Below are 12,806 nucleotides of genomic sequence, written 5' to 3'. Positions count from 1 at the left end.
GTGGTTGAAAGGTATAAGTAGAACAGCTTTATAAAAAAAATGGCATATTTAAATAACAAAATATGGTAAAGCAGTAGTTTAACCTATCTGGATGTTTACTTTTATTATAAATCATCCTTTGGATTACTGTACAGTTATTTAAAAGCATTGTGAAGAGGAGGCAATTGTTTAATTTATCCCCTATGTCAATCTGTTCATGTGTTTTCATTTAGGTGAGGTGACTAACCTCTTAGAAAGCTACAAAGATAGAAGAAAATATGTCCAAAGGATTGCACTAATCCTGTCATTTTGCCTGATGAAATATTTACTTGACATATGCATGATATTTTTTATAATGAAGATGGATGAGGTCTGCTCAACAAATGTTTAAAAATAATGGATCTGTTCTGTCATTTCTTCCATTTTGTACTGGGGCAAAACTAGTATTGTTTTGTTATAGGTAATGATGCTTCATCTTCAATAACAGCAATTGTGTGGAAACAAACCTTTCCCAACGATTCCTATTTCAAGTTCATTTTACGAGGGACAATGCACTTTTGGTCACAGACATCTATATTTTTACAAGTTCCATATTGGTCCCGAAATGGCCACACTCTATTTTTCAGTTATATCCAAAGCCGTAATTCTTGCACAGATATAAATATATTTTTTAAAAAAAATCTTACCTTCAATGGCTAGCATTGCCCTTAGTTCCCTGTTCAGCAGTTCGTACCGCCTTTCTAGGTCATGTTCTTTTTCCCTAGGCAAGATGCAAAAGTTCATCAATATGTTAATTACTAAATCATTAAACACTTAAAAGAACCTTTAATTTACATTGATTTTTAAGACTCATAACTGACTTTTCTCTTTAGGTTTAAGCTACTCTAAACAAATGATACACAAGAACAAAGCCTACTTTAGACAGAATTAGTGTCGCCAGATGTTCCTTACTCTGAGAAGCACTGCTTATTGTCCCTTATTCAAGCAATGAGGTCCTCAATATGGTGCTTCAAGACACCTCCCCAGGCCCCCTGCTTCTCCTGATTTTTTAAAAAATATTATGATTATTTTACCTTTGGGAGGGATGTTGGCTTCCACCCAACCAGTCATATTTCTTGCTTTTGCTCAGAATGTCTCTGGGCCTAAGAAAGAGGGTGGGACAGCTGGAGCTGGTGCTTTGCTCTCCAGCTCATTCAGCACAACTGCCTCTTATTTATTTATTTTTTAAAATACGGAAAAGAATGAAAAAGGGACTTAACCCTGTCTGCCAATATTTTTATTTTTTCTACTGAAGAATAGAGTAACCCCCCCCACACACACACTTTTTCCTTCTTTTTCCTTTCTTTGGTGGGGTGGTGGGAATGCAATTCATGGCAGGAGGAAAATTGGTCCCTGGACTGCCTGAAGTTGCTGTGAAATTGGTCCCTGATATAAAACATGCAATTCTGTATCTATTTAACAAGTAGCAATAGCAGCCAGCCATATATTTCTTAAATGGGAGGTCTATAGAACAGGGGCCACCACTGAGAAGGCCAACCTTACAGATCTCAATGGTGAGCCAGTAACTAGGGCCTCCGGCAATGATTTTAATACTCTGCCAATGCTAATCTTGGATGAGCAATGGGGAGTGTCCCAGGGTGGATGAGAGACTGGCAGGGAGTATTCTGTGTGCGGATGTACTGTATTTAATTTTGGGTATGTGTCTTTTTCTTTGGTTTTTTGGGGTGCGTATAGCCTGGGTGTTTTTGTGGGTTTGCAGGGGAGGTCTGTCTAGACGTATGTATGTATTTATTTTTGTGTGGAAGAGGAGTTTCTGCCTGGGTGTTTGTTTTTGTGGTGAGGTTTTTTTTGGTGGGGATGGCTGCCAGCTGGCCGTGCTTTTTGAGGCGGCGTTCCTCTGAGCATAACCAGTTTTTGTACTGGGAAATAAATATTTTGCTTATGTCAACAATGTACTTTGCCATTTGGGGATCAGATACAAATCAGATATAGACTTCAGTTTTTGTTGTAGTTCTACTTCTGGGAACTTGGTTTTGTTGTGTGGAGTGAACTGCTGCCTTGTACTCTTATTTCTTGAACAAGTTCTTTTTTGTGACTAGTCAGGTTCCCATCATAGACATTCTGTGGTGCCCACAAGAGTTTTTCAAATTTCAAAATGCGCCAGTGGGTCCCCAAAGTTTGGGGACCTCTGTTCTAGCATATCAAAATTCATATGACGTATCAGGTTTCTTTTATTAATCAATAATAAAACCACAGGTCCCTTTCATGCATCACAGAGCCAGCAAAACCCCAGAAAACCAGATTTTAAGCTAGGTAGGCCATTCCATAATTTTAATTCCCCAAACAGACACTATGGTTCATTTACTTTCACTGCCACAGGTAATTGGTACTATTTCGTGCTATTATAGTACAGTAGAGTACCTATATATGTTCATAAAAACACACACACCACAAAGTTATAGTTATCCCCAAATTTACTCTGGTTGTATTTGCAATGATGCCCCACATGCTTTCAGGGTTTATGGATGCAACTGGAGTAGATTAGAAGTGATGGTAATATTATTATTATTATTATTTATTTATATAGCACCATCAATGTACATGGTGCTGTACAGCGTAAAACAGTAAATAGCAAGACCCTGCCGCATAGGCTTACATTCTAATAAAATCATAATAAAACAATAAGGAGGGGAAGAGAATGCACCAAACAGGCACAGGGTAGGGTAAAACTAGCAGTATAAATATAATATCATTATTATGAAGGAACCACATATACATAGCATAAATATTCAACACTTAAATTTGAAATTGGGCTCACCAGGACTTGGGCAGAATAATAGAATTGTGGAGTTGGAAGGGACCACAAAGTTCATCTAGTCCAGCTGCAGGAAAACCTATTAAATCATCCATGAGAGGTAGCTGTCCAGACTCTTCTTATAAACCTCCAGGGATGGAGAACCCACAACCTATATAGGTATTGTTCCACTGTTGTATAGCTCTTCCTGTCAGGAAGATTTCCTTATGTCTAATCAAAATCTAGGTACCTGTAATGTATACCATTATTACGGATCTTAATTTCTGTGGCAATGGAAAAGCTTATACTACTTCTTTCCCATGGCACCCTTTTATGTACCTAACACTGCTAACATGTCTCCCCTCAGTCTTCTTTTCTCCAGACTGAAAATCCCAAGTTTCTTCAGCCTATTCTCATGGGGCATGTACTCAAGTCCCTGTATCATCTTTGTTGCCCTCCTCTAAACCTGTTCTAACCTGTCAATGCCCTTCTGGAAATATGGTGCCCAGAAATGTACACAATACTCCAGGTGTGGTCTCACTAGAGCTGAGTAGAGCGGAATAAGGACATTATGTGTCTTTGATACAATGCTTCTTCTAATGCAGCCCAGAACAGTATTAGCCCTTCTCGTGGCTATCTTGCACTGCTGACTCATGTTCAGGTTGCTGTCAATGATCACGGCCAAATCCTTCTCCGAAGTAGGGCTTCCAATCTGAATCCCCCATCTTGTATGTATACCCGACATTTTTCCTCCCTAATACCTTACATTTCTCCCTGTTAAAGGACATCTTGTTCCTCTCGGCCAAGTCTTCCAACCTGTCCAAACCAGACTGCAGTCTCATTCTCTCAATATGGGTGTTGGCTAGACCTGCTAGTTTTGTATTATCCACAAATTTGATAAGAAGTCCATCAATCCCATCATCCAGGTATGCTACCTATTTTCAGTGCCAGCTGTCTGTTATAGAACGCATTTAACCAGAATACAATACAACATCCTGGCCATAAGCAGCCTCCATATATCTGAGCATAAAGGGCAAGGAATCTGCCTCAGTACTACTCTTTTTAGAAATTAAATAATTCTTGATGGTAAACATCAAGACAAGATGGAGAAAGTGCAATAATGGCCCTGGCCACCCTAAATATCAAAAGAAGCAAGCCACAGAACATTGTTCCATTTCTATACATCTCACACTAAATAAGTGCTTGGTAGAATATGTACCTCAAAATGTCAGGTAAGAACTCTGTAAGCAGCCAAAACTCTCTGCAAGAACTGTGTTATTTTTGAAAACATATGAACAAATAGCTGGTGTGGGAGGCCCTATTTAGATTTGGACTATCAAAACTTTGCGTGATTATACACAAAGGAATGAAAACCTCAGGTGCACCAAAAGGGGGGTAACACAAATAAACCCTTGGAAGTTTGCAGGATCAGGACCAAACATCATACACAGCCTCCCCTAGTCAGGAGGCACCCAGTGCACCCTCAAAACCCTGCGTGATTACACACAAAGGAGTGAAAACCCCAGGCGCACCCAAAAGGGAGTGGTACAAAATGTCATGCACAGCATCCCCTGGCAAGGATGCACACAAGGCAAAATGACAACCCTGCGAAGCTGCTGCCACCCTACTGAGGTGGTGTTAGACACTAGGGGAAGTTGCAGAATGTACTGCTGGGGGAAGGGTTAGGGTGGGGGCGGGCTACGAGCACAATCCATTGCTAGGCAGATCATGGAAACAAAGATCTGCTGGCTGGAGGACAGTGGTGGCAGTGGTGTTGATTGCTCTTACAAGCAACTCTGTAGGAGGCCAAAATAACCTACTGTGACTGCCACATGACACGATAAACCATGGTGGGTTAAATAACCCACTCTGTAGGCTGTGGATTATCAGAATGGGCTATTTTGGCCAAAAAAGCCATTGTGGGTTAAAAACCTCCAGATAGATGACACGATAACCCAAGATGAGTTAAATAAGCCTGGGTTATCATGATGTCCAAATCCAGTCTGTCATTGCTCAGCTATTGACACAATGCTTCTGTTTAACAAGCATCAACTGCTAGACAGTGGATCAGTTTGGATGATTGTTTGTGGTTTCATAAATCATTGTTTATGAAGCTGAGAACAAACACTGAGGCCAAGTGCTCCTTTCTAAACCCTTCCCTCATGCACCACTTCAAACCTTCATTTCTGGCTTGAGTAAGCCAGTGTTCGCTGTTACGCCTGAACCAGGGTACTCTGACTTTATGCCAATTAGCAAGCCAAGTTAAACCTGAGATCCTGAATAGCCACTGTTAGTTACTATAAACAATACTGGGTTAGATGGACAAATATTCAGACCTGGTATAAGGCAGCATTTTATGTTATTTGCAATGTCCAAAGAAACATTTTATCTATCTCTCAGCCAGGTTCCCTGTGCTATCTGCATCTGTCAAACTTTAGATAAAATGGGCATTACACAGTAGTGCAGAAAATGCAAGACACTCACACTACCTGCTCCCTTCTTTCTTGCATTACCTAACATCTGAAGCCACTTCTAGCCTATGTTCCCTGATTTACATGTGAGAAATATAACATTTAACTTAAATAAAATTCCTATTTCCCTAATGCAATGCATTTGTTTACTCTTAATATAAAAACATTAAATTTTCTTCCCTTCCTTCCCATTGTTTTCCCACTTATACTATAATCCTAAATACATTTGTCTTTATTCAGCTTCTAGGTGGCATTGCACCAGTAAGATGCAGAGAGTTCACAAGTAATTTGCCCATTCAATTCAATAGAGGGGGACTAGGAATTGATGAAGCAGTGTTAGTTTTACATGTACTCATTCATAAGTCTGTTCTGTCCTGCTTTTACATTAATCTGGATTTTTAAAAAATCCACAGGAAAATCTGGATTTTTGATCTTTAAGTATGCATTTGTAAATATATTTTATCCCAAAATATGTATATTTTATACACATTTTTGTATTTTAAAACTGTGAATACAACCACCAAATTTGGAAAAGTGCAGTATCTAAAAGATAACTATGTTCCTATCTGCACATTAAGCTAGGAAGTGCTGGATCCAAGTCAGTTTGTATCAGAATCTGCAAAGAACAAATTCTTCAGGCTCACTTAGGTGAGGCCTGATCAGTATGCACAAATGAATGTGTGTGTGTGGGTCGGGTATAACTCCCTCACTTACAAAAAATCTGTGAATGTGGAAAACCGAGTTACTGACAGCCTCAAGAAGTCGACTTGGCTTTCTGGAGGAAATATTTTAAAGGCCTACAGAAAGGAAGTAGGTGTCAACTTCTGCAATGTAATTAATAAATCAGTATATATACGTACAGCAGGGAGAGTTGATTCATTCTTCTTATTAAGGCATTTTTCTTGTTGACCAGCATGAACCATTCTTGCATCATAGCTTCTTCTTCTTCAGTGTTTCTTCCTATTAAAAAATTGGGTGGATTATGTATTATTATTATTATTATTTATTTATATAGCACCATCAATGTACATGGTACAATGTACATGGTGTACATGTCACAACCATGTAACTCAGTGATGAGTATGAACTTCTTCTGGCATAGATATCCTAGAAAGAACACCATAAAATATGCACATATAGTTCTAGATATGTGCCAAAATTATTTAAATATTATGTTCAGGATCCTAAGGACTATCTTAAAAGAGATTAATGTAATTGTCAATTTTGGTTTCTCTCAATTTCCTAATCTTAAATATGGTTTATCCCATTTCCACATCAGTTTGAGATTTATTTATTTTTTAAAAAAGTTTGCACAAAAAATCATATGCATTTTTGTAAAGATGTATCCTAATATGTATGCTTTTGTATTTTTTTTGTATTTTGTATTTGCATTTTTTCAAGCAATTTCCCTTAACATAATACATTTTGAATGGTATTTTTTTTAGTAATATACACAATTTTGTGCACAGTTTCCCCTAATATATCCAGATTTGTATACATGTTTTGATTGGAGAACTCCATCTCAAAATATGGAGCAGTGGGAATTTTGAAAGATAACTGAATTTGCTTCCATATTGGTTCAAAAGTGCAAAATTAGGTAGTTTCACATTAAAATGTGAACTAAACAAATTCCGCCCCATCCTTACCAATAAAGTTTCCCACTCACTCTGGGTTTATCCAAATGTAGAATTTAGCCCATTAAACAAAGACATTTTTGTGACATAAACAGCACAACCATATGCATCTGTACAAGCCCTATTGAATACAATTGTGCTTATGCTCAGGTAAGTGCATATATAGGATTGCAGCCAAAGATGCCTTTCAGTTTCAAAACAATTTACTTGTGAATGTTATCTAAGACAGCCATTTTAAATTCAAGTCAGCATTCTAGTCAATTTAGGGTTTGGAGTGGCCTTATCATTTATTATTTATTTATTTATTTATTTATTACATTTTTATACCGCCCAATAGCCGAAGCTCTCTGGGCGGTTCACAAAAATTGAAACCATCATAAAACAACCAACAAGTTAAAAACATAAATATAAAATACAATATAAAAAGCACAACCAGGATAAAACCACGCAGCAAAATTGATATAAGGTTAAAATACAGAGTTAAAACAGTATAATTTAAATTTAAGTTAAAATTAAGTGTTAAAATACTGAGTGAATAAAAAGGTCTTCAGCTGGCGATGAAAGGAGTACAGTATAGGCGCCAGGTGGACTTCTCTGGGGGTATCATGGGACATACCAACCCATTCGTCACAGGTGGCAGATCGAGAGGGCGGTGGAATGAGTGCGCCTCCCTGCCCAAGGGCGTTGCTAGACCTGCTGGGATAAGCCGGCAGGGAGGTGGGGCAACGGCGTGCTAACCCAGCCTCCTAGACGGCTGACGCGCAGGGACTACGGAAGCCCTGCAGCGTCGGCCATTTTTTTTGGCCGCAGGGGCCACATGCGGCCTGAAGACTCCGGACAAGGTAAGGTTTTTTTTTTTACTTAAGCCCCCCTATCCGCCCTCCCTCCCTGTCCCCGTCCCATGTGTCGCCCTCCGCCCTCTCGTGTGTCGCGTCTGTCACCCTCTGCCTCTCTCGCCCTCATGTGTGTCGTGTCTGTCTCCCTCTGCCATCCCCCTCTCCTGCCGGTCCAGCCTTCCCCCCCATCTCCCCCCCCCGGATGTCCCTGGCCCGAGGGGCACAGCGCTCGTAAGAGCGCTGTGCTAGTCTGTGGCTTTTTGCGGCTATTCGCGAGTAAGCGAGTAGCCGCAAAAAGCCATGGAAGTCTCTAGACATTCTGCAGCCCCGGCCTCAGGCCAGAGCTGTGGAAAAGGTGCGCCATAAGCGACTTTGCTTATGGCACGTTAGAGGAGGCTTCAGTGCGGCCTGGGGCCGGATTCCCCTGTGCGTCATGTGGACGCACAGCAGGGAAACCGGCTCTCAAGGCGCTCTAAGGCCCCGTCTAGCAAGGCCCCAAGTCTCCACTGCTCAAATGAGCTTGCTTCCTCTGCCAGTTGCTACTGCATCACTTCATCTGCCTGACAATGTTAGCTGATTGAGTGTTCTATGGCCAGAACAGCACTGCTGTGCTTCTGGAGCACTCCTCCCACCCACCCCGTCTGCCCATTAGGCAGGCCGTGGAGTACCACTGGCAGGTCACTTTCTTTTCTGATTGAATTTTCAAAGAGCTGAGAAAGCAAGCAGAGCCTGCTGCCCGGCCAGGCATTCTATGACCACCAGCACCTGGAGCACCAGACTGTGCACAGCCACCTATAGACTGAAGCTGGTCTACATGGGGCGAGGCCTTATGTAGGCCTCCCTCAAGCCTTGCCTAGTATTAACAGTAGTGCTGGTATTAACATTTAAAGCCCTAAAAGGCTTGGGGCCAGGCTACCTGAAGGAACGCTTCCTCCCATATGTACCTGCCCAGAACCTCAGATCATCCTCAGGGATCCTTCTCTGTGAGTCCCTGCCAAAGGAAGTAAGGCAGGTGGCTACCAGGAGGACGGCCTTCTCTGCTGTGGCACCCCAGCTGTGGAATGAGCTCCCTAAGAAGGTTCGCCTAGCATCTACACTATATTCTTTCAAACGCCAGGTGAAGACGTGGCGTTTATTCTCTCAGCATTTTAACAGTCTATAAATTTAATTTTAACTTTGCTGTTTTAAATTTGTGTTTTAAATTTGTATTTCTGCACTGCTGCTGCTTTTATCCAAGTTGTGCTTTTATATCGTATTTTATATCATGTTTTAATATTGTTTGTTTTATACTGAATGGTTTTAATTTTTGTGAACTGCCCAGGAAGCTTCGGCTATTGGGCGATATAAAAATGTAATAAATAAATAAATAAATAAATAAATAAATAAATAAATAAGTTTTCCAATATGTTGCCACAGTATTTGCAAACCCTTGTGGGACACAGGGCAGCAGCAGTGAGTAGTGGCTGCCAGTAGTGGAGGAGGGGACAGCAATGAACCCTGACTTTGCCTAAGGCGGAAAAATTGTTTGGGCTGGCCCTCTTGATAGATGTAGGAAATGCAAACCACGTTTAAAAATGGTTAAAGGCAAGTCATGATTTAAGACTAGTTTGGGGGGCAGTTCTAACAGACTGTAGCATAAATTATTTACCTTCCTTGTAGAAAACACTTACGATAATTCTTACAAATGAATGTGCACCTGTAAAGCATGAGGTGCACTGATATGATGATATTTTTGCATAAGAATGTTTCCAATATAGTGGTAATAACAACAACAACAACAACAACAATAATGAAATAACACATAGGGAGCTCAATGAGACTCAAGAGAGCACAACAGAGGATCTTCCACTGCATCCAAAACAGTGCTCTCTCACCTGGGTGGAAAATCCATCTGTGTGTGTGCATCACTATATTTTAAATGTCCCTCCGCAAAAGCAATGGGGAAGGGGGAGAAAGGGAATTAGTTATGTCTGCTCCAGTTTGGTGTAACTGATGAGCCCAAATTGAACCCATTTCAAGGGAATGGAGCTAGCTCCTCCCCATCCTTGTCCCCAGAATGCCCTGTTTTTGGTCCTTATGTTGGTGAGCACTGCAGAAAGTAGCTTTCTTCCCACTGAACATTCTCCTGCAGTGGTAGGGTGGAGGGGCACCTCTGCCATATCCTAATCCCCCCCCCCCCCGGTAATATCAAGGTGTTAAAATTGCACTCTAAGGCACTTGGCATGCCTTGACCTGGTTCACACATAATGGCTGACTATGGGTTGTTTCAGCCATAGTTAGTTGTATCTGTGTAGCAGTGAGTGAGTACACTGCCTTCCACATGGCTGTTGCTAATGCTTTCTGAAACAACCCAGGAACCATTCTTGTTGTCGTGATATCTGAATCTGGTACCCTGGGTTGTTTAGGGTTAAACAACTCAGAGTTTTAACCCAACAACAAATTATGGGTTAAAACTCTGGGTTATTTAACCGTAAACAATCCAGAGTGGCAGGTTTGGATGTCATGACAACCACCCAGGAATGCACTTTCCTGAGTTGATTCGGAAAACAGAAGTGGGCAGGAGCCAGCACATTCGTTAAGTGATCATGGAGGGAAAATAAGCCACAGTGAGTTAATTTCTCTCCCTCTGCATGCCGGTCCTGAACTGCCTAATTAACGTAATTTCTGTCGCTGGGCTCAGCTTGACATGATATCCAAACCTAGCAAAGGTAGGTGGTTGGGATGATTTACAAATTAGCCTGAAACCCATGGCTTGTTCTCCATAATCGTGCAAATCCACCCAGTTACTCACAAACATGACATGGGTTGTTTGATTGTGCAAACCAGGTAATTATCTCAGTAATACTTTTCAGAGGCCTGCCACATAGGCTAGCATGATCATCTTCACGCTGAAGGCTGGAGGTTCAGGCCGTGAGAACAGTGGCTTGCCTCAGGCCATGTAATGAACTGAAATTAGGACTTTGCAGCTCACAATACTGCAAGACTGATTTGACTGGAACCCTGTAATTTAAGACATCTGGAACTCAAAGCTCCAATGCAATCCACCAACAGATGTTGCTTTTAGTTGTGAAGTAATAGAAGTGGGAGGTATCAATATAACCACTTAATAAGGACCTCTAACAAAGTACGTGTAGAAAGTGGTGATGTCACACTCTACTCATATTGCTACTTTACACAAGGACAAAGCTGGTAAACGCCTATGTTGAAACTGGCTACGTTAAAACATAAAGGGAACCAAGCAGGAGAGAGTGATCAACTGTACAGGAGTCAGGGGAGAGGTTAAAAATATTAAGATACTTTCAGATTTTACACTGATGATGTCATCAGGGATGTGGGGGCAGTTTCAAAAGTGGAGTTGGAGGAGAGAAAGATAGCAGGAGTAAGTGGCTTGCTTCAAAATTTTAAGGCAAAAAGGTAGAAGAGAGGTTGGGGTGTAGTAATGAAGAAACCACAGACAAATGATTGAATAAATAAAGGTCCACAACACTTAAATGAAAATCAAATGATCTGCAATAGGATAAGCTTGATCTAATTCAAATCACACACCCCACTACAGTGTAGATAACTATCTAGTTCTGCTTGTGTTAGATCCAGCACACGATAGGCCTTCTCTGCTGTGGCACCCCGGCTGTGGAATGAGCTCCCTAAGGAGGTTCGCTTGGCACCTACATTATATGCTTTTAGACGCCAGGTGAAGACCTTTTTATTCTCCCAGCATTTTAACAGTTTATAAATAAATTTTAACTTGGTGTTTTAAATTTGTAATTTTGCATTGCTGCTGTTTTTATCTGGTTGAGCTTTTATATTGTATTTTATAGTTGGTTTTATACTGTTGTTTTATACTTTGAATGTTTTCAATTTTTGTGAATCGCCCAGAGAGCTCCGGCTATTGGGCGGTATAGACATGTAATAAATAAATAAATAAAAAATAGGCAATATTATTTATACAGATACTTATTAATTCTTTTAAGGTGATAGAACAATCGTCATATTTCAAAAACAAAACAAAACTGGTTATCTGCAAAGGCTGGTGAAAGAATCTTATATTTATTATTTTATTTATTTATTGCATTTATATACTGCCCCATAGCCAAAGCTCTCTGGTCAGTTTACAAAAGTTAAATCTTCGTGATTACACTGCACTCTTTACTTTATTCCCACCCATGCAAATATCAGCAGTTAATTGAGTTTCAAAGCAAGCTTGCTATTCTCTGAAATCAGCCATATATGTCTAAAGCTTGAGACACAAACTGCGAGCGATCACAGTAAAGTTTTGAGGTGCTGGGAAGAAGCTGGAGATATATGTAATGTACACATCTTGTACAAGAAAATTTTCAAGATAATGGAACAAACTGAAATATGGCAATGAAAAAGGGAATAAAGCTGCCAGAGTGGTCAAAGTCCATACCAAAGAGAGTCAATAATCTCAGTCGAACATAAGGATTGATGCAGGAACAAAGGTAGAGTGAAACTTCTCAGGAGCAGGGTCTAAGTGTCTATGCGACTATGCAAGATAGGAAGGAAAGCATTAAGAACTGTTGGCTTTACTACACCTGGATAGAGACTAAGTTCACAGGAGTATCTGGATGTAGGCAAGTTGATAAGATCTTAGTTTGATAAAAAAAAGAAAAAAGCTACTTAGTATCATGCTTGCTAGGTACCGTTTTGAAGGACAAATACCCCTTTACCGTGGCTGGAATCCTGCTCCTGCTCCCTTCCCTTTCCCCTTCCTTGCACAGTAGCTACGTGGAATGGCGGCTTTGAATGTAATTCTAAGGGAGGTGAAAGTGGTTCTGCTGATGCCTCCTCCTTCTGGCAGGCGAGAGGTATGCTTTTCTTGTACATGATGTGTACTAGCACAGGGTATAGGACAATCTCTTGTACAATATCAGACAATGACTGGGTTTGGCTGATCGCAGTAAGGGAAGCAACCACTCTCCTCGCATCCAAACATGCCACACTTGCGTGACTGCCACTTGCATTATTCCCTGTGCTGCAGTACGGTTTGGCGTGTCACACTCACCCTACAAACTATGATGTGCAGTAGATGTTGTAGGGTGGATATGATTCTGACCCCTCCCTGCACCATGCG

At 40.8% G+C, this 12,806-nt stretch overlaps 1 protein-coding gene across 4 annotated transcripts in view; it reads right to left on the bottom strand.

Moving 5' to 3' along the window:
* EHBP1 (EH domain binding protein 1) overlaps positions 1-12,806 on the bottom strand; it is a 313,384-nt gene that overhangs the window by 7,820 nt on the left and 292,758 nt on the right. For all 4 annotated transcript variants that reach the window (XM_063115970.1, XM_063115971.1, XM_063115972.1 and 1 more), the window contains 2 exons: positions 6,105-6,204; positions 666-739 (listed from right to left, as the gene is read on the bottom strand). In XM_063115970.1, coding sequence (XP_062972040.1) covers positions 666-739; positions 6,105-6,204 — 174 coding nt within the window. The remainder of the gene's footprint in view (positions 1-665; positions 740-6,104; positions 6,205-12,806) is intronic.

This window comes from Elgaria multicarinata, chromosome 2 (assembly GCF_023053635.1).
Source record: "Elgaria multicarinata webbii isolate HBS135686 ecotype San Diego chromosome 2, rElgMul1.1.pri, whole genome shotgun sequence".
Lineage (NCBI taxonomy): Eukaryota > Metazoa > Chordata > Lepidosauria > Squamata > Anguidae > Elgaria > Elgaria multicarinata.
The sequence above is the reverse complement of the archived record's forward strand: the minus strand, read 5'-3'. Positions and strand labels throughout refer to the sequence as shown.